Source organism: Sander lucioperca, chromosome 11 (assembly GCF_008315115.2).
Source record: "Sander lucioperca isolate FBNREF2018 chromosome 11, SLUC_FBN_1.2, whole genome shotgun sequence".
Lineage (NCBI taxonomy): Eukaryota > Metazoa > Chordata > Actinopteri > Perciformes > Percidae > Sander > Sander lucioperca.
In genome coordinates this window covers 10,587,791-10,605,728 of record NC_050183.1, presented here as the reverse complement: position 1 = coordinate 10,605,728, position 17,938 = coordinate 10,587,791, and the positions used below count along the sequence as shown (strand labels likewise).

The 17,938-nt window shown below is 39.8% G+C and overlaps 2 protein-coding genes and 1 long non-coding RNA gene across 4 annotated transcripts in view; 2 read left to right on the top strand and 1 right to left on the bottom strand.

Annotated features, from left to right (window-relative positions):
* The first annotated feature begins 1,899 nt into the window (after positions 1-1,899).
* atp1b1a (ATPase Na+/K+ transporting subunit beta 1a) lies at positions 1,900-10,864 on the top strand. The gene is made up of 6 exons (XM_031311865.2): positions 1,900-2,257; positions 6,108-6,236; positions 7,595-7,750; positions 7,996-8,180; positions 9,315-9,398; positions 9,516-10,864. The coding sequence occupies exons 1-6, from the start codon at positions 2,164-2,166 to the stop codon at positions 9,771-9,773; spliced, it is 906 nt and encodes a 301-aa protein (XP_031167725.1). The 5' UTR covers positions 1,900-2,163; the 3' UTR covers positions 9,774-10,864.
* LOC116058907 lies at positions 8,187-9,142 on the top strand. The gene is made up of 2 exons (XR_004107147.1): positions 8,187-8,861; positions 8,893-9,142. It is a non-coding gene; the product is annotated as an uncharacterized LOC116058907 (long non-coding RNA).
* nme7 (NME/NM23 family member 7) overlaps positions 10,667-17,938 on the bottom strand; it is a 19,520-nt gene continuing 12,248 nt past the window's right edge. For both annotated transcript variants that reach the window (XM_031311860.2, XM_031311861.1), the window contains exons 11-12: positions 11,498-11,605; positions 10,667-10,944 (exon numbers count right to left, since the gene is read on the bottom strand). In XM_031311860.2, coding sequence (XP_031167720.1) covers positions 10,912-10,944; positions 11,498-11,605 — 141 coding nt within the window. In that variant the 3' untranslated portion in view covers positions 10,667-10,911. The remainder of the gene's footprint in view (positions 10,945-11,497; positions 11,606-17,938) is intronic.

The following is a 17,938-nucleotide window of genomic DNA, read 5'->3' as shown; positions in this document are numbered from 1 at the left end:
ATATACCTGTTGTAAAACCTTGTACGAGATATATGTTCAGTCAATGCTGTGTTTTAACAACTGGCAAAATAGTGTAACAAAACATAAATGCATCTATGCGTACATTTACACAATACACTTGTAGTGAATTTGCTTGACTTCCCTCACAGAGTGGAGAGAAAGTAAACTCAGAGAGTCAATAACTCATTTATATGATGTCTTTTTCAACTCCATAACTTACAATGGTGAGTTCATGACTTTAAACTATGAGCTGACAGGAGACTTGTTAATACTTACTGGGCACTGATTCCACTGATGATATCACAGTTTAATAAGAAACACTGTTAGTGTAACAGCATATTTTGTTCTTGGGCTGCGCTACATTTGAAGCAACTCTCCAGAAACCCTCCCTTCACTCTCCTAGCATGGATAAAGTTACTTTAACTTGTATTTATTTATATAGCACTGTTCATGCAAGCATGCAGCCCAAAGTGCTTCACAGAACAAAATTACAAAATTAAAACGCAGATGAGAAGAAAAAAAGCAAGACTAAAATTGACAACAATAAGACAATGACATGTTAAAACCAACAGAATAAAATGAACACAAGGGGTAAAAAATGATTTAAAAAAAACAATTATTAACACTTATAAAATAATGCAATAACATTACTCCAAATTGAAAAGACACGTTTTTAGAGCTTGCCATTCTTATATCCAAAGGCAGTGAGTTCCACAGTTTAGGGGCGTAAAAACAGAAAGCACTTTCCCCGGTATTTTTATGGGACACCTAAGGATAGACGTATTCTGTACTGACTATGCCATTACCATTGACTCATGAGATCATTTATGTTAATAGGAATGGAATGGCTATGATGAACAGTAGTATTATGCAGTTCAATTCAATCCTCTGTGAATGTTTTAATCTTATACAAGGTGAAGTATTCACACAGTCAGCGGTGGTAAGCACCTCCTCTGTGTCTCATCACTTTGTGACTCATGACCAAGAGACACTGAGCTAGAGTACCAGAATACACTTAACCAAATTCAACTAGATTCAACTAAATATGGACTACTAATCACAACAAATCAAGACTTTCCTGATGGTTTTAAAACAGAAAATACTCTATAACCTCCCTTCCTGTTTAGCTTTAACTTTTGCCATGAAAGTTTGTTTCAGTTTGAATTTGATAACAGGCTGTTCATGTTAAATAAAAAAACAACCTGCTGGACAGTAATATTTGAACACCTCCTAATTTAGCCCATTTTGCAAGCATTTAGCAATGGCATTAGCTAGGTGCAGTATCAAAATGTATATGCTAAGTGCTCAACAAATTATTATTTTATTTTATTCAAGATCTTCTTCCTTCGTGCAGTTAATTTACATTTGACTACACTATGTTCCAGTCAGTTCCCCATATTAAATACATGTTCAGTGTATCTATAGTTTGGCTTCTTTGTAAACATTTTGTTTGGTATGACCATCCTTTGTAGCAATGTTTAAAATAAGTTCCTTTAGAGTTGAAGTAGACTACTTTTAGATGCCATACAGGTGGGTCTGAATGTACAGTAGCCAATAACAAACTTCTGTTTATTAAGTCGTATTAAGCTACTTATCGGCACACCTGTGGTTAAGGCTAATCATAGCTAAAAATCTGTTTATGCCCTTTTTTAGAAGAAATAAGTTTATCCACCTTTCCATACATCATTATAAACACTTAATGTATTTCGGGAAATGCTATTTTTCTTAGCTTTGTCCTATAATTATTACTGACAGCACATTTTTTGCTTAATTTGTCACCAAATAGAGTTGAGAGACTTAAGGGACCGCAGTGGTTACCATGACGCTGGCATCATATGAAACTGCTCTGTAAGTCATTATTGTGCTAGCCTGTTAGCAAACCCCTCCGTTTACCTCTTACGCAAAAAGCATAGCAAGATTGTGATTTGCTAGACTGAGCCCTCCCTCTTCGAGGGGTAACTTATTACGGGAGTTTGCAGGCGGAGCTGGTTTCCATGAGAGATAGATTGTGCGTGGTATTATTGGAGGAGTCTGGTACGAAGCTGTCCTTTCGCGTTTCCTGAGGGGGACAGTTAACAGTCGGAGCTACAAGTAACGTTACCTGAACCAAACCGTTAAATCAAGCCCACCGAAAAACGGGGATATCACCGGGGAGTTGTTAATATGTCGGGAAACAAAGACAGCGACGGTGGATGGAAGTCATTTGTGTGGAATTCAGAGAAAAGGGAGTTTCTAGGACGAACAGGGAGCAGTTGGTGTAAGTATTTATTTCCTTATTTTACAGAACTTAGAAGCTAGCTACCGTTTAGAGACGGCAGTACAATGTCAAATAAACAGTGATGGAGGTTAAGTTAGCACGTTTGGCCGAGAGAGTGGAAACTGTTGGGTTTTTTCCCTCTTATTTTCTGCAGCACCTGTTAGATCTGACTGGCTTTGACATGGTGCGTCGTGACTTCGGTTTTCAATGGAGGCTGTGTGTGAGTGTAACGTTAGAAGTTGGTCTGTCAAATCTGGATATACAGTCATTTGTGAAACACGAAACGGGCGTATGACTTAGCCTTTTAGACACGCTACAGGTCGAATATAGTTTAAAAAATAACTAATTACGTTTTGTTTTTCTTAACAATTAACTCGCTATAAATGAATTGTATGTGTCCCCTTACATGCGTACTTTGACTGTTTAACGTTAACGTTAGCTCATATGAGTTTGATAAGATTTAAAGTAGACAATTGGTTTTATGGTTAAAACATTGTGAAAGGGAAATGATTACCAAAGGCGTCGGCCATAACGTTACCGGGCCATTAATTAATAAACGTCCTTTATGAAAAGGTCATGTTGAAGGACAGTGTGTGTGTGGTGGGCCAGGACTTTCCACTAATCCAAATGTTAAAAGTTGGGTTGGGTTGTTGTGTGCCTCATTGGTCCACCTCTTGTGTTAGCCTCCTAATGAGAGTAGAAGAGAACAGGACATTTTATTCATATCAATAATAAGCCGAATAGCTAATCTCTGGCTCCTGTGCAGGCCCGGCTATTCTGCCCCCCCCCTCCCTTTTACTCAAACCCAAGATTAATGGATCCAGCTCTAATCCTTTTACCCGTTTTCAATACTTTAAGACGGGGGAAGGCTCGCCTAATACGGTCAGGAGTGGTTGTTGATTAGATAGGATAACTACACGCCATTATACAGTACCCAATAAGCTCGCTAAACCGTTTAACAAATTATAAATTACATTTCCCCCCGTGTGAAACACAGCCGTGTTCGGCTTGGTAACACGGTGCTGAACCGATCACGACTCACATGTCTCAGGGGCCGCCCCCTCCCCATCTACTGAAAGAAATGAGACATTGGTCTGCATGTCTTTGCCAGTTTACAGCGCTCATTCATCAAAGCTTCATGAAAGCTCAAATACGAAAAATCACGGTAATGCTGCAGTACTATGTCGTCACAACTGGTCTGTAGTAACAAAAGTCAATGGCGAGTTTTTAGCGAACTTACAGGAGTTATAACTTGTTATTATTAGTGTAGCAGGTAATAATACCACTCGTGTGGTTATACTGTCAGTGTGCATCTATCACAGGCTGTTGGTCTCTGTCGTGATGGAGGGAGAGTGATGTCGCACTAACTAAAAGCGAGCGAGGTTGCTCTAAAAGCAACAGGTATGTCTGGACTGTGCCCTTGAGTTGCTGAAACCAGCGCGGTCTGTCATTTAGAAAAGGTGCATTACTAATGCTAGACGATCTTTCAATGAACTTCGGTGTTTGAATGAATTTCTGTTGTTTGTCAATATGTGAAATATAGGAAATGATGAGCTTCAGTGTCATACAGGTGACCGTGGCTCATTTCTCCGCTACCAGTGTTTTCGTGACATTTAAGTCCGCTGAATGTGTCAGAAAATGCACTAAAGCGTTGATGAGGCTGCAATAAAACCGTCAGTAGAGGTGGAGAGACATCAGTATGGTGTGAATGTGGTGACGGTTTCTGCAGCAGTCTGGTGGGGGAGGTGCTCTCCATTCAACCTCTGCCTGTCACCACCAGTAGGCCACTTTCTGAGCTACACATGTCTGGGTAACTAACAGTGTTCACATCCGGCATTTCTGCCTACAAAATGGTGTTGTGAACTTCTGTCACGTGCACTCACAAAGAATTGATGTCCTGTCTTTTCAATAAAGTTCAGGTTATTGGCTATAACTATAATCATGCCCCTTTGATGCCAACATAACTGCTTTTAACCAGCTAGGAAATGTTATTGATAGTAAAAGAAATAGTCACAGGGCCACAAAGGGTTAACTCAATGAAACAATGGCTGTAACTTCATACCATCTGACACGCCTGTTTGCCTCCGTCTCACACGTATCCATGAGAAAAAATTAATTTGTTTTGCAAATACTTCTCACCGACTAAACAGGTGCTGATTGCATCATTTTTATTTCTTATATGGCCATTTCACAAGAAATGAATGCACAAAATCCTACACAACTCGCCAGCACAATTGTCAGTGTATAGTTTTCCTTCTCAACAGGTGCGTCTCACAGCGTGCTTTGGTTGCAGACACCTCACCATGCATTTACGCTGGTAGCAGGTGCTGTGACAACCAGCAGCCATTTAGGAATGCAAGGCTGTCTGTCTCCATTGTACATTCAACATTTTTCTGATCTTGATCACATGTGCTGCAAACACTACTTCTATGTTCTTAGTGTGCTTTATGCCAAAACTCACAGGCATGGGGAGGGCGAGCCCAGTAAGCCAGAGGAGTCTCCTGCAGACTTGTCAGTTAACAGTCTGTAGCAGGAGATAAGGCTGTGGAGTAGGCCTAGTTGATGCTGGATGTTATCATCCCACCAGACTGGTTTCACAGTGGCTAATTTGTACATGCAACTGGAAGTGGGAAGACATTTTGGGAAGGTGCCACAACAACGGCAAATACACGAGGAATGGGAACATTGATGGCTGTCTGTCGGTTTTCAGGAACCCAAAATCTGAAACAATATTAAGCCAGAAGATTGGCTGTTACTGTATGTCAGTGGTAGAAAAAGATCTGGCATCAAATACAGAATAATATTTGATATCCAAAGGCTTGTGGTGTATACAGTAGGTAGCCTAAAGATGTTTTGTTTCAGGTTTTCAAGGCCCTATGTTCTCAACGGTCCCATTCCATTCCAGAAACATACACATGCAAACATTTTAAATCTTTCAATGAACTCAAAATGTATGTTAATATATGAAATAGTAAAATTACTCCCAGAGGTGCATTGGAGATCAGATGAACCTGGAGTAGGATCAAACTAGGAATACAAGAAATGCTAATAACAAGTTTGTGTCTTCAACAATGGAATGAATAAAGCCAGAGAAAGAAAAAGTGCCGTCTTTTTGTTCAGTTATGTGAGGACTGTGTTTATAAGACAAACCTGTTGTAAGTGGAGAAACAATGGGGGAAGGGTCTGAGCGACTGTGAATGACTAGTGACTCATCCTGTTGAACTGAGGCTGCAGCCCTCCTGCTGCTGCATAATTGGAGTAAATTTTAAGTTAGTTTGAAAAAAAACCCCACATGCAGTCATTGTTGTTCTGAAATGGCTTCCCTAATGAGAAGAGAAAGGTGGTGGCAGATTATGGAGGGGAGGTGTTTCTTACCTCCTGACAGCCCTTGAATGCTAACAGTTGTTTATTGTTTGTATTATGTTGTAAATTTAGCCGGCACATTCACCTATTACTCTACGGTGTTTAATCAAGATAACCTTTACTTATTTTATGTTAATTGGTCATTGAATCAAAACGTGTTTCTCTACTGTAACATTGAAAAAAGTTAATAAATTTCTCGATTGTGATTAATGTGATTTTGGTTGAAGGTCTTCAAATGTCTTGTTTTGTCTGAGCAACAGTCCAAAGCCTAAATCTATTCAGTTCACAATGATATTAAACAGAGGAAAAAATGCAAATCCTTACATTAAACGAGCTTAAGTCAGAGATTGTTTGAAAATGTTCCTGCATAAATTACTGAAACTATAAATGATCAAAATGGTTCGCCGATTAATCGGTTAATCTACTTTTTGTTGCAGTTCTAATCCTTTTCCATTATTATTAATGAAGTGTATCTTTTCCCCTACAGTTAAGATCCTCCTGTTCTACTTGATATTCTATGGATGCTTGGCTGGGATTTTCATTGGGACCATTCAGGCGTTGCTGCTCACGTTAAGTAACTACAAACCAACCTACCAGGACAGAGTCGCTCCCCCAGGTAAATAACATACTCTGTACTTTTTTGCCATTTTGAGTGATCTGCTGCAGTAATGGATGTTTCCGTTCTGGCTAAAGCAAGAGTAGTTTTGCTTTGGGCTCTATCACACTGATCAGAAATGGTTTTGGCTAAGCCTCTGGGATGCTGTGGCTGTCTGTGGTTCATGCAGTTAAAAATGACTGTCGGGGGTGCGCCTTTAAGCGGCTACTCAATCAGAGGTCTTTCTGACCTTAGATAGGTTCAGCCATTTTGTCCTTCACTCCTCTCAGCCAGTCAATGTTTCCCCCCTCAGGCTACAGGGGAACTGTTGTAGCTTACACCCATTGTGACTGAAACGATTCATGTGTGCTATGATTGTGTCACCGCCAACGTGTTTACACACACGTGTGTGTGTGTGACAGGCCAAGTTTGTAGTTGATTCTTTGTAAGAAAAAAAAAAGATTTTGTTTTGTCTCAGCTTAGAGGCCTCTAAGCTTGTTTTTTCTGCAGAAAAATTCTAATCTGTAATCTTGTGAGAACATCAACAACACTAGTACAGTCACATTACGAGCGTTTTGAAATTTCCTGAAAGCTTGGAGACGGTGCAGATTTTAATACCCAGCCTTGTCTTGTTGTGCCAGTACTTGTTTGCACCGCACGCGCTGTAGCCTTGGCGGTATTTTTAGCCGTCATTGTTAATGACTGGCTTCATGAACACGGGTTAGTGTGCCTGCCGATTTGTCTGTCAGCCGTCCACGACTGTTGACAATCAAAGAGCAGCCTGGAAGAGAAACAAGTGTGGAGCGCTTTGAGCTGAAGTGAGTTTCCAGTAGTGGCACGATAAAGGAAGCAGTTAGGGAGTAGTTTTTTTTCTTCCCTCAGAGCTTAAGCCCGCCTCTCACTCTGGGGCTAAAAGTTTCCATTGTGAGAGAGACACACGTGAGAGTGTATGGGTGGGGGCAGGGGATCGGTGAACTTTCACAAGCCTCCGCTGAAATTCAGATGACTAAATGTTACTTCTCGGTGTCTGCTTCTCAAATAACTTGAATCTTGCCTAGAACTACTGCAACAAGTAAACCGATCCAGCACGAGGCTGTAAAAAGGCTCATTAATGTCATGTTTCCTTCTCTAAATGCCACGCCTCACTGAGGCCTTGTGCACAAGGTCTGTGGAAAACTACTGCTATAAAGAGCTGACAGGGACCATCAGAGGAAATCCCCAAGACCCTACATTGTGTGTTGTCCTAAGATAATAGACCAGAGACTCTCTCTGGGTTTTACAAAGAATAGCTCACATGATACGCAGTGTAGCTTCTGTTAAGAATCAATATTGCCCCTTTTATTTTATTATCTTCTTATCAAAAACAATTTGTTTTTCAGGTCTATCACACACCCCGCGCTCAGAAAAGTCTGAAATTGCTTACACCAAGTCTGATGAGAGTACGTTCAAGAAATACACCGAGGCCATGATGAGTTTCCTCGAGAAGTATGATATAGAGCGTCAGGCTGATCAGATGCAATTCGAAGACTGTGGAGGCAAGTATAACATTTATATTCATACTGATCCCTGATTAGCATGTAACAATCAAGATTTGTCACTGATATTTATGTATTTAGATCTGTTAACAATTTTCTAATAATAAACATCTAACAACACTTATCTTATTTTCTCTTAATTTGATGTAAATACTCATACGAATGTACTTGAAAAAAGAGTGTGTATAATGTATTCACTTGTAGTTACAGGTCTAATGTGTTTTGTTGTTTTGTACCGTTTGCAGACGTTCCTCATCCATACACGGACCGTGGCTCTCTGGACAGTGACCTTGGACAGAGGAAAGCTTGCCGTTTCCACAGGTCTTTGCTTGGTAGCTGCTCAGGGGAGACCGACCCCCATTTTGGCTTTAAGGACGGAAAGCCCTGCATTATTGTCAAGCTTAACAGGATTGTCAACTTCAGACCAAGGGTAGGTTTACTGCACACTTGCAACATTATAGCTTTCATTTTCGTAGGGGCATTCACACCGATAGAGGCCACAGGGTTTGGCATTAAATGAATGAAAATGTTGAAAGAAACAAACAAAATAGTCATAAAACCTGTAAATGTGTAAGAAAAAACTATTTAGGGGTAGCATCCCAAAGACTGAGGTTTAACCTAAACTAGTTAACTAGCATGAAATGTCACCCACCAACAACTTGTGTAAAGCAAACTGTTAGCTTAGTCAGCAAAGACCCTTCGTTGTTAGATGCGTTATATTATAACATTTTGGAACTTTCACTACTTTATAGAAATAAACTACTAGGGACGTAAATCAGCCTTATTCAGTAGCAATAAATCAGGCACTGCTCAAAAACATACATGTAGGTAATATGCATACAGTACATGTTTGCCTGTTTTGAAAATGTCATATTTGTTTTTCATTAGTGACAGGCTAGCTTTACATAGGTTGACATACTTTCCATGCATTCAGCTGCAGACTTACTACAAGTTGGATGTGGTGGCTTTTTCAGTTTTGATGTCACTTGAATGCAGCAAAGACTTGCTCCATTTCCAGCAATATTGCATATGACTCATCAAAGCCCGTTTACAGGCTTTAGTGTCTCCAGAGGGAGTGTGTGAATAAATGTCCTCAAGTGATGTCACTTGAGTCAGCATCAGCTGGGACTGAAAACTACAAGTTTGAAAAATGACAAAATCTGGAGGTGTGGAGTTAGGCCACTGTAGCCCGCTCCTTATCTTTGCTCAAGGCTATATTAGCTACTACTAGCGTAACACATGACTAAACTGTCTTCAGTCAGAGTTGCATTGTGGGTAATGTACAGTAGGTGGCAGATTTTAACAAAGGAAGGAGAAGAAAGAAGAATGCGTTGAATAAAAAGGACAATATCTCTGGTTTTGTATCCTTTTTGTTTTAAACTGTCCAAAAACTTTGCTGCATTCAAGGAGGCAACGTGTTCTAAAAAAACCCCCCAAAAAAAAACTCAAATCCCACCAAGATGCACAATGTAAACCGTCTGGTTCTGATGCCAGCCACAATCCAACCTAACATAACCACCAGCTGAGAACGTTGTTCATCAACCAGTCTCTCTCTTTTCTTTAGACTCCTTCTAACAATCAGTCCCTCCCAGAGGCTCTGCAGGCCAAAGTACAGCCCAACCTGATCCCTATTTACTGCAAAAATAAGGTACGTTTGATTTGACAGCATCTGGCCATGATGTATTACTACATATGTACTATTATGTATTTATATATACTGTAAAAATGTTAGATTTTAATTCATATTCAACTGCTGTGTCTGCAGAGAGAAGAGGATGAAAGCAAGATTGGAGAGATCAAGTACTATGGCTTGGGCGAAGGCTTCCCTCTGCAGTACTACCCGTACTACGGCAAACTGCTGCACCCCCAGTACCTGCAGCCTCTGGTGGCCATTCAGTTTACCAACCTCACTCTGGATCAGGAGCTCCGCATCGAGTGCAAAGTGTACGGAGCAAACATCGACTACAGCGAGAAAGACCGCTATCAAGGACGCTTTGACGTTAAGTTCACAATCACCTCGTGACCTCAGCCATGACGAGCACTCTCATTTTGAAAAACAAATAAAATGTAGAGAGAATAAAAAGAGTTCAGATAAACACCACTAGTCTTTGAACATTCATAATATACAGGACCTACACTTAATCTGTGTGCTTTACACTAGCTTTTCTGTGCGTTTGTCGAGGATTAGAATGTAAAATACATGAGTAGCAATAGCAAATATTTATTCTACTGTACATGAAAATATTCCTTGAGCCATGGGATGTGTTCATCTATTACTGTAAAACCGCAATTCCACTACTGACGTGTAGCGAGCTGTGTTTCTGTCCCCAAAGTGTTAAATCCTGACGTGGTTTCGATATATTTTTGGAGTGTCCAGTGCTGTAGTCTAGTCCTGTTGTAATCTCTCCTGTCTTATGTCAGCTTTAGTGGTCCAAGGTGTGTGCGCGTGTGCCCGTCTCTGTGTGCAGGTGTTCCTTTATGTGTGTGTGGAGTGTGTTAATGTGCTTCTCTGACTAACTGAATACTAGCACGGTACTCTGAACCTTTAAGGCCCATGAATGAGTAAATGACTGCGCTCCATAGAATCTGTTTTTGTGTGTGTTTCTTTTACCCAAGTTGACTGTGGAAGGAAGTGATTTGTACACCTTTTATTTGTTCACCTTAGCTGTAGGATATGGTTTGATGACATTTTTGTTTAATACGCTTACATCTTTTCATTCTTAATTCATAGTGTAGAGCTTTGTGGGTCCAGCCTAGAAGACTGTCATCACGGAAACAGTGGCAACTCAGTGCTTTGAAATCTGTTTTGCTGGAGACATTACATGACGTGATGCAACTTACTATTGAATGTTTTAGCCATTTTCATGGTGGAAGAATTTTATATTTATGCAGTTGTACATTTTTTTCAAAGTGTAATGTATGAATCCAATACCAAAGTCGCTGGTCAGAAAGTTAGAGAATATCAGAGGCAATGCAGTATCCCGTGTAATAAGATGTTTAGTTGGTGTGAAAATACTTAATTCAATGTTGAAGATCAAAACACTTGTCAGGAGTCTGCTCTTGTCACTTTATTTAATCTGAATAAGGCTGAAAACAATAAACAGAAACATGAGACAACTGTGAAGTCTTTGAATATGTAGTTACATGTTTTCTTGTTCCATTCACCAGTCCAGAATCTTGAAGAAATATTGCACCTGTAAAAGAAATGACAAATTAATGACTACTAATTACCGACTGTATTAAAACTTAACATAACAATCAGCCAGTCCTTCCACTCTGATATCAGAATAGTGACGTTGTAAAAGTTCAGAGTAAATTTTCCTCTGCACTAGCCCACTTTGTCCCAGTGTTGGGAAATGGCAGCTCAGTCAGTCACAGGCTAATGTTTAACAAGGAGGCATTTGTCCAAGCAACAGATCAGGAGTGAACAATGACGCTCGATGGGTCAGACCCACTCCCTACAAAACAATGGTTTTGTTTCAAATTCCTCTGCCATTCTTGTTCTCCTCAAAACCAGTGCACGCTAAGGTTGCCCCAGCCCACAGAGCAGAGTCATAAGACCCGTTTACAGACACGGCTTCACAGAGTCAGTGGTTTTGTTCTTGGCTAAATGAAAGGTAGTTATTTATGCATGGACTGAAAGACAATGAGGAAACCTATGTGTAGGATCAGAGGAACTACACAGATGAAATAATGTGGGTGAATTCTACAGTCCATGGCAGGTACAATCAGTGACATACCACCCACCTCCAGAACACCGTCTTCAGGCATGTCTGTACAGTGGACTGCGTTTTTCACTTTGTCTTTGCCATAAAGAGCACGTAATGTGGTTGGACGAAGATGCCGTGAAATTTCCTGTTGAATGAAAACATCTTGATTATGATTTATTCGCTCATAAAACAGAAAAATTACCTTATTAGCCTTGAACTCAGTATGATAAACATTATCAACTAAAAGCAATGACATGAAATGTCTAAAAACGAAAGTCATGGGTGGATGATACAGTGGAGTTTGAAACTGAACATCCTGTACTGTTGCATGATGTTACTAAGACAGTGATTACTCAGCAACTGGACATGTGATCTTGTAGAGGAAGTGACAATCCACAGACACTCAGCAACCTTTTATTACATAACTAGTGGGATAGATTACCAGTACTTCCTATTTACATTTCAGAATTTAAGAAATGTTAACTGTAGCATAATCTCCGTATCTTGCTATAATTCTACAACAGGTATTATTATACTTCTCCTTCAGTTCTACTAGGCTTACGACATGATTTCCATGATTAAATTACATTAGTCCAGATAACAGTTTCCATACATTTCGATAGTAATTCTAAAAGCAAATCAAACACAATGTCCTTACCTGTAAATATTGTGTCATTACTGTACACAACAAATACATTACAGAGACACAAAGTTCTCCTTTTCAAATGATAAGCACTTTTTTTTTTTTTCCAGGCAGTAGCTTTATCTTAAGTGTCTGTCTATTTCAACATCAGACACTCCCAGGATCATAGCCGGGCTCTCGTTGCATTATGCTCCTCCTGGTGCCTGCAGGAAATACAACCCTCCCACAGGATCCACCATCACGAGACGGACAATTATGTGAATAATTAATTCACCAAGACAACTATTAACTCTACAGGAATGCACAACGTGCATCACGTATGGTGCTTAGTTGATACATTGGTAGAAGCAAATCATGTGATATTTTATGCTTTCACACAGGTATGTTTGATCTTGTTAGAGCGGTAGGGTCAACATCGGAGCAAATATACTTAAAACTGATCAAAGCCAACCCTGTAACGGAACATCTTTTCTTTTTTTAAATCAGAGAATCAACAATATAACAAGTTACAAATACATTCACATACTGTAACATCATCTAAGATTTGTTTTGTCTCAGATTGTGTCGAGAGAAGAATCGGACTGTGTCTTACAGGAGGGCAACATTTCTTGTGGTTTAAGAGAGCGCACGCAAAAAGGCAGGTACAAGTTTCAAGGTCATAAAGCAACCTAATAAAAAACCTTGTGGAAAACCAGTCTCCTGGTTTAAATGTTTGATTGTACTTAACAACACTGAATTGACTACGAAAGAAGAAGAAGAAAACCCTGCAAGGTTCAAGGTTCACGGGAACTGTAGATCACCGGGGAACTACGGGCTACCTGACTTCTATTTGAGCTCTTTTCCAAAGAGTGTTGCATTTTTACACATTTGCTAAGGATGACATATGTATTTTTCCAAAAAGGCAGGAAAGAAACATCACAAAAAAGTACCACGAAATAAAATATAAAAATACATTTTGTACAACATACAAAGGTTCAAGATCTATAACTATAAAATACTTTATGGTACTGGTTTTATGAAAACTGAAAACTGCTGGTACTCAGACAGTGCTTGCACATATTTCAAGATGGCCGACAAACACAACAGTGGCTGTCTCAAACCGCCTACTTGCACACTTCAAACACTTAGTTTTAAGTATTTAGTGGAGATAACGCAAAAAGTCAGTGTACTGAAAGTACCCGGATGACCCCCTAAAAACGGTCCAAAAGTTCAGTGTGGAACGATGGACACTACGCGCACTAAACGGGCGCCATCTTGACTACAACGCGGAAAGGGGAGGGACCAGGGACGTCGACTGGCAGATTGGACGAACGCGTCACGTGGCTTTGGCTTCTCCCGGATTTCACAACCGAGCATAATGGCGGCTCTTTCAGAATACGATCTCGTATTTTACGAAAATAGTTCACCGAAACGTGTTTCTGAAAACATTTGAAGCGAGAAATAGGCCGTGCAGTTGCTGAATCTGTCTTCATTTCAGATCAACAAAGGTCAGTTTGAAAGATTTTCGTCAGATTTTGAGAGGCGGCGAGCCGAGCCGACCGCTCGTCATTTCCGGTAAGTGTTTTAACGTAAGTGTTCCTTTTGGGACAATACTAACCATCCAAAGTGGGCACTACAGCAGTTAAGTGGTCAGTGACCATTAGCAGTGTACTGACGGAAGTAGGCGGTTTGAGACACAGCCAGTGTCTAGGTAATGATTTTTGGACAAATGGTGGCCATATTTTTCAGTCAATCAACTTGATCTCATCAGGTCAAAGTAACAGGTGAGTGCTTTTGGGGTTATAGTATTTTTAGCCATGCTAGTGGCATGGCTCTAGGGATGGCAATGCTGGTCTGTTGGTCGCTCAACCAGAGACTGACATATCTCAACAACTACTGGCTGGATTTCCATGAGCTTTGGTACAGACATTCAATCAATCAATCAATCAATCAATCTTCTGACTGACACAATCTAATTGATTGATTGAGTGCCTTCTTTCTAGAATGTGAACCAGAAGAAACAATAACAGGACCCCTAATATGGCTGCTCAGCTGTGAAATAATCATTGTCAGTAAGATACGTGTCTGTGTCGAGGGTTTCTGTCTCAGGAAGATAAACACAGCAGCCTGCATACAGTAACTATCTGCAAAATGCAGCAGCCTGTTGTATATGTGTCCCATGCCACATGAGACTAAAGCCAGTTATGGTAAAGGGGAAATTAGGGGGGAGATTTACTTAGTGATAAAAGAAAGCATTGTTCTCTGTAATTGCATTAGTTGCCCATGGGTGACTTACTGTCAGAGTTTAATTTGATTTTAATGAGTCCATAGTGGGCTAGATCGATGTTCACCTAATGACTGCTGGCTTTTGTGGACAGTAAGGGCAGGGGCAGAGTGACCTGGTGGTCACATGACCATCCAGAAATCCAAAAAGTCTCACGTCTTGCACCGCTGACTGTCCAACCCAGTCGCAATGCATATGGCTGCCAGTGGGGTTTGGGCACTTTTTCTTTTTAAAGGCTCACTCCATTTCAGTCACTGTTATCAAAAGGATTCTGCTAACCTTGCTCTAACCACTTACAAACACACAGACTTTTAAAATACTACTCATATCTTTTTAACCACATATAGCTCGGTGAAAAAAAGGCTTTTGGTTGGATTTTCCAATTTGATCAAGATGTGTTTTATCTCTGCACATCACAAAAGATGACATCACAAGGATTATTATCATGTCATTTTAACAATGAAGCAGCAGAATAAAGGTGCCATCTCCATGTTGGACAAACACCTTACCTATGAAAATACAATTTGACATAATACTGTGTGGGGGCGACTTTACATTTAGAGTTTTAGCCTGTTAGAAATAAATGTACTATAAAATCAAATTACTCAGAGTAACACACGTCTTGCCATCACAAATAAAAAAATTAAACTTTGTGCATGTTATTATTAATGACACAGATGTCTAGCATCCTCGACACCAAATAATGGACTTGCTTCTCTGTATATAAAATGGGAATACAAAAAGGCTCCCAATCAGGCACAAATTAAAGTCATACCTTCTTCAAGAGTAGTCATAGTTTCTCTGTAAACTCCACTGATGTTACAGAGCTTGAAAGGAGCAATGCCAATATTTCGTTAAAATGCTCACCATTAGGTTTAATCAACAAAAAAGGGAACAAAGGGAAAATCAAGCATCATTCTATTCTACTCTACTCAGATGGATCTTTTGAGTGCACTACAGTGCACTAAATTTAGCATAGTGGCCACTAAGAAGAGCTGATATCTTTTTCTACAAAAGCATTACACAGATGGGTCAAAAATCAATCAGAAAAGTATATTTTTAACCAACATGATGCACGGATAGTATCTTAGCCTTGTGTAACAGGAAGTTCAGGCCTATTTGATCATCTCTTACACTCATCATCTACTGTAAGACAAAGTGAGGCAACACAGCTTGTTGTGACCACCATGCGCTGCTAAGAGGGGACTGTTAAATAGTAGTAGTAGAAAAAGTAGTTTTGGACAGTCAGTTTTTTTCTTTTCAAGCAGCCCAGACATGGAATATCATACCCACAGAACTAGGGAACATCACATCTATCAAATCCTTCTCCAAATGTGGAGAAATGTGCTGCCATAATCCGGAATAATGTGTTTGTCGATGTAGTAGTGTCTCTATGTGTGTTTATGTGCTTGGTGTTGTTGATGTGTCTTAATGTGCATCTATGCACTTTTACCTGTGTCTACTGTATATGCTACTTGTGTTATGTTTTTCTCATGCCATCAACATGCCAGCTGTCATGATCTGGAATAGTGGTTGTGTCATTTTACTTGTCTATGCTTGTGTTCTTGTTTTATGCTTATGTGTTGTATTGTTGTAGCTTATCTAATGTTTTAAGCCATCAACCTGCTAGGGACTGCATATGAAAATTAGCCTACATGGCTAAATCTGACACAGTTACATTTTAGAATTTGAGCTCATGTTGATTAATGTGCGTTGTCCCTTTAAATCAAGTATGTAGTCAGGGCCCCCCAATGCTTTATTAAGTTACTGATTTAAAGGGAAAGTAATGGAACACTATGGAAGAGGGTAGAGTACAGCCTGGTTCAAGAGGACTTGCTAACAGAGGACCGTTGTGTCTCTCCCCTCTGATATGAGGACACATCACAAGACACAGCACAATCTCGTGACTGAGTTGCTGTAATGCAAGGCAGCTAAGGGTGTGGAGGTGTGAACACATGAGGATCCTTTATGGCAAGATATATGACGCCTAGTTAAAAACATAATATCTTGTATCACATATTTTAATGTTTCCGTTCTTTTCTGTGAGGAAATATCACAATTTAATTTATCTACCATCAACTCTATGATAAAGTGTGTTTGAGGTCACTTATTCAAGCCATTCAGCTGGTCATGTGTTGTTTATGTATTAGTCTTAAGTCAACTGGAATAATCAAAAGCCAGCTCTTACCACAAACAACTAACCCTTATCTATTACAGTATTGGTCCGAATATAAGACGACCCTGATTATAAGACGACCTCCCCCTTTTCAAGACTCATTCATTTTTGGAAAAATACTTTATAAAAGCCAAATATTGTTTTCATAAAGAAAATCATTTTTTTTGAAAATAATTCTAATAAAAACAAATTGAATAAAACAAAGTAGGCTGTTGTTTTTAACATCTTTTCAATAAAATAATATTTTCAATATCTTTCTAGATGAAAGTGTCACATCTAAATTAATGGTAAATATTTCCAAGGCCTTCAGCTGAATGACTGCTCTGGTAATGTGATTACGTAATCACACACTCTCCTGTCAATCTCTTGGAAGCAGCTGCTTTGAGGACCACGGTAAGATTTTCTCTGGCTGTTCAGCCAACATCTCCTCGTTGTACTTCCAGGCTTTTTGTAGCTGGATATTTCATTTGTTTCGTCTATGTATGAATGTGGATAACATTAGTGATAGTGAGATGCTTGCTACAGTTACATTTCTAGAGATGAATCGGCGAAAACACGTTTATTTCCCATTAGTCACGTCTTTGTTCTAATGCCACTGGGCTCTCTCTCTCTTCAGTCACTCTCTATCTCTCTCCACCATTACCGTGTCTAAAACTCTGCTTTTTCGACCAGCTGTTTGTAACATTAAAATAAAATGGCTTATGGATAATTTTATTTCTATAGCTTATAGCTGACTTCTCTATTGGCTGTTGAAACAGGTGACGTCCCTTAGGTTCTGCGACTTGAACAGCTGAAAGTCTAGACCCCGATTATAAGACGACCCCACTTTTTCAGACTTTTTTCTAGGAAAAAAAAAACGTCTTCTATTCGGACCAATACGGTACTTAACATTCCAACCTCTTCACACAGTTTACAGTGTTTGTCCAGTCCAACCTGTCAGCCTGATAATGACGTCTAGAATGTCTTCACATACTGCATTTTGACTGGGACGAGTACTGCACTTTGGTACATAGCAGAACAATGTTACATAGACACACACACAACCTGTCGGTGCCCTCATCAGCTAGCCTCTAACATGCTGATCTAGCCTACAACAGTTTGTCTCTGAGATCTCAGCGCTGCTGTGACTTTCCATTTATCTCGTGTATCAGATGACTGAACACCACTGGAGAGTAGGATTGCTAAATGTTTAGGTTATTTGTCAGATAATACTGAGGTGAGTGTGAGGTTGTGGAGTTATGAAATTGCTTCAACTCCCAGTTAGTCAGTTGAGTCTGAATCAATCAAGGAGGTTACAGAGGCTTTAAGGGAGGAAACAAACCACAGCAGGTGAAGGAGAGAACCTCTGGCAGAAGACTAAACTATATAAAATGTAGTGGGAAATTTAACAGTTAAT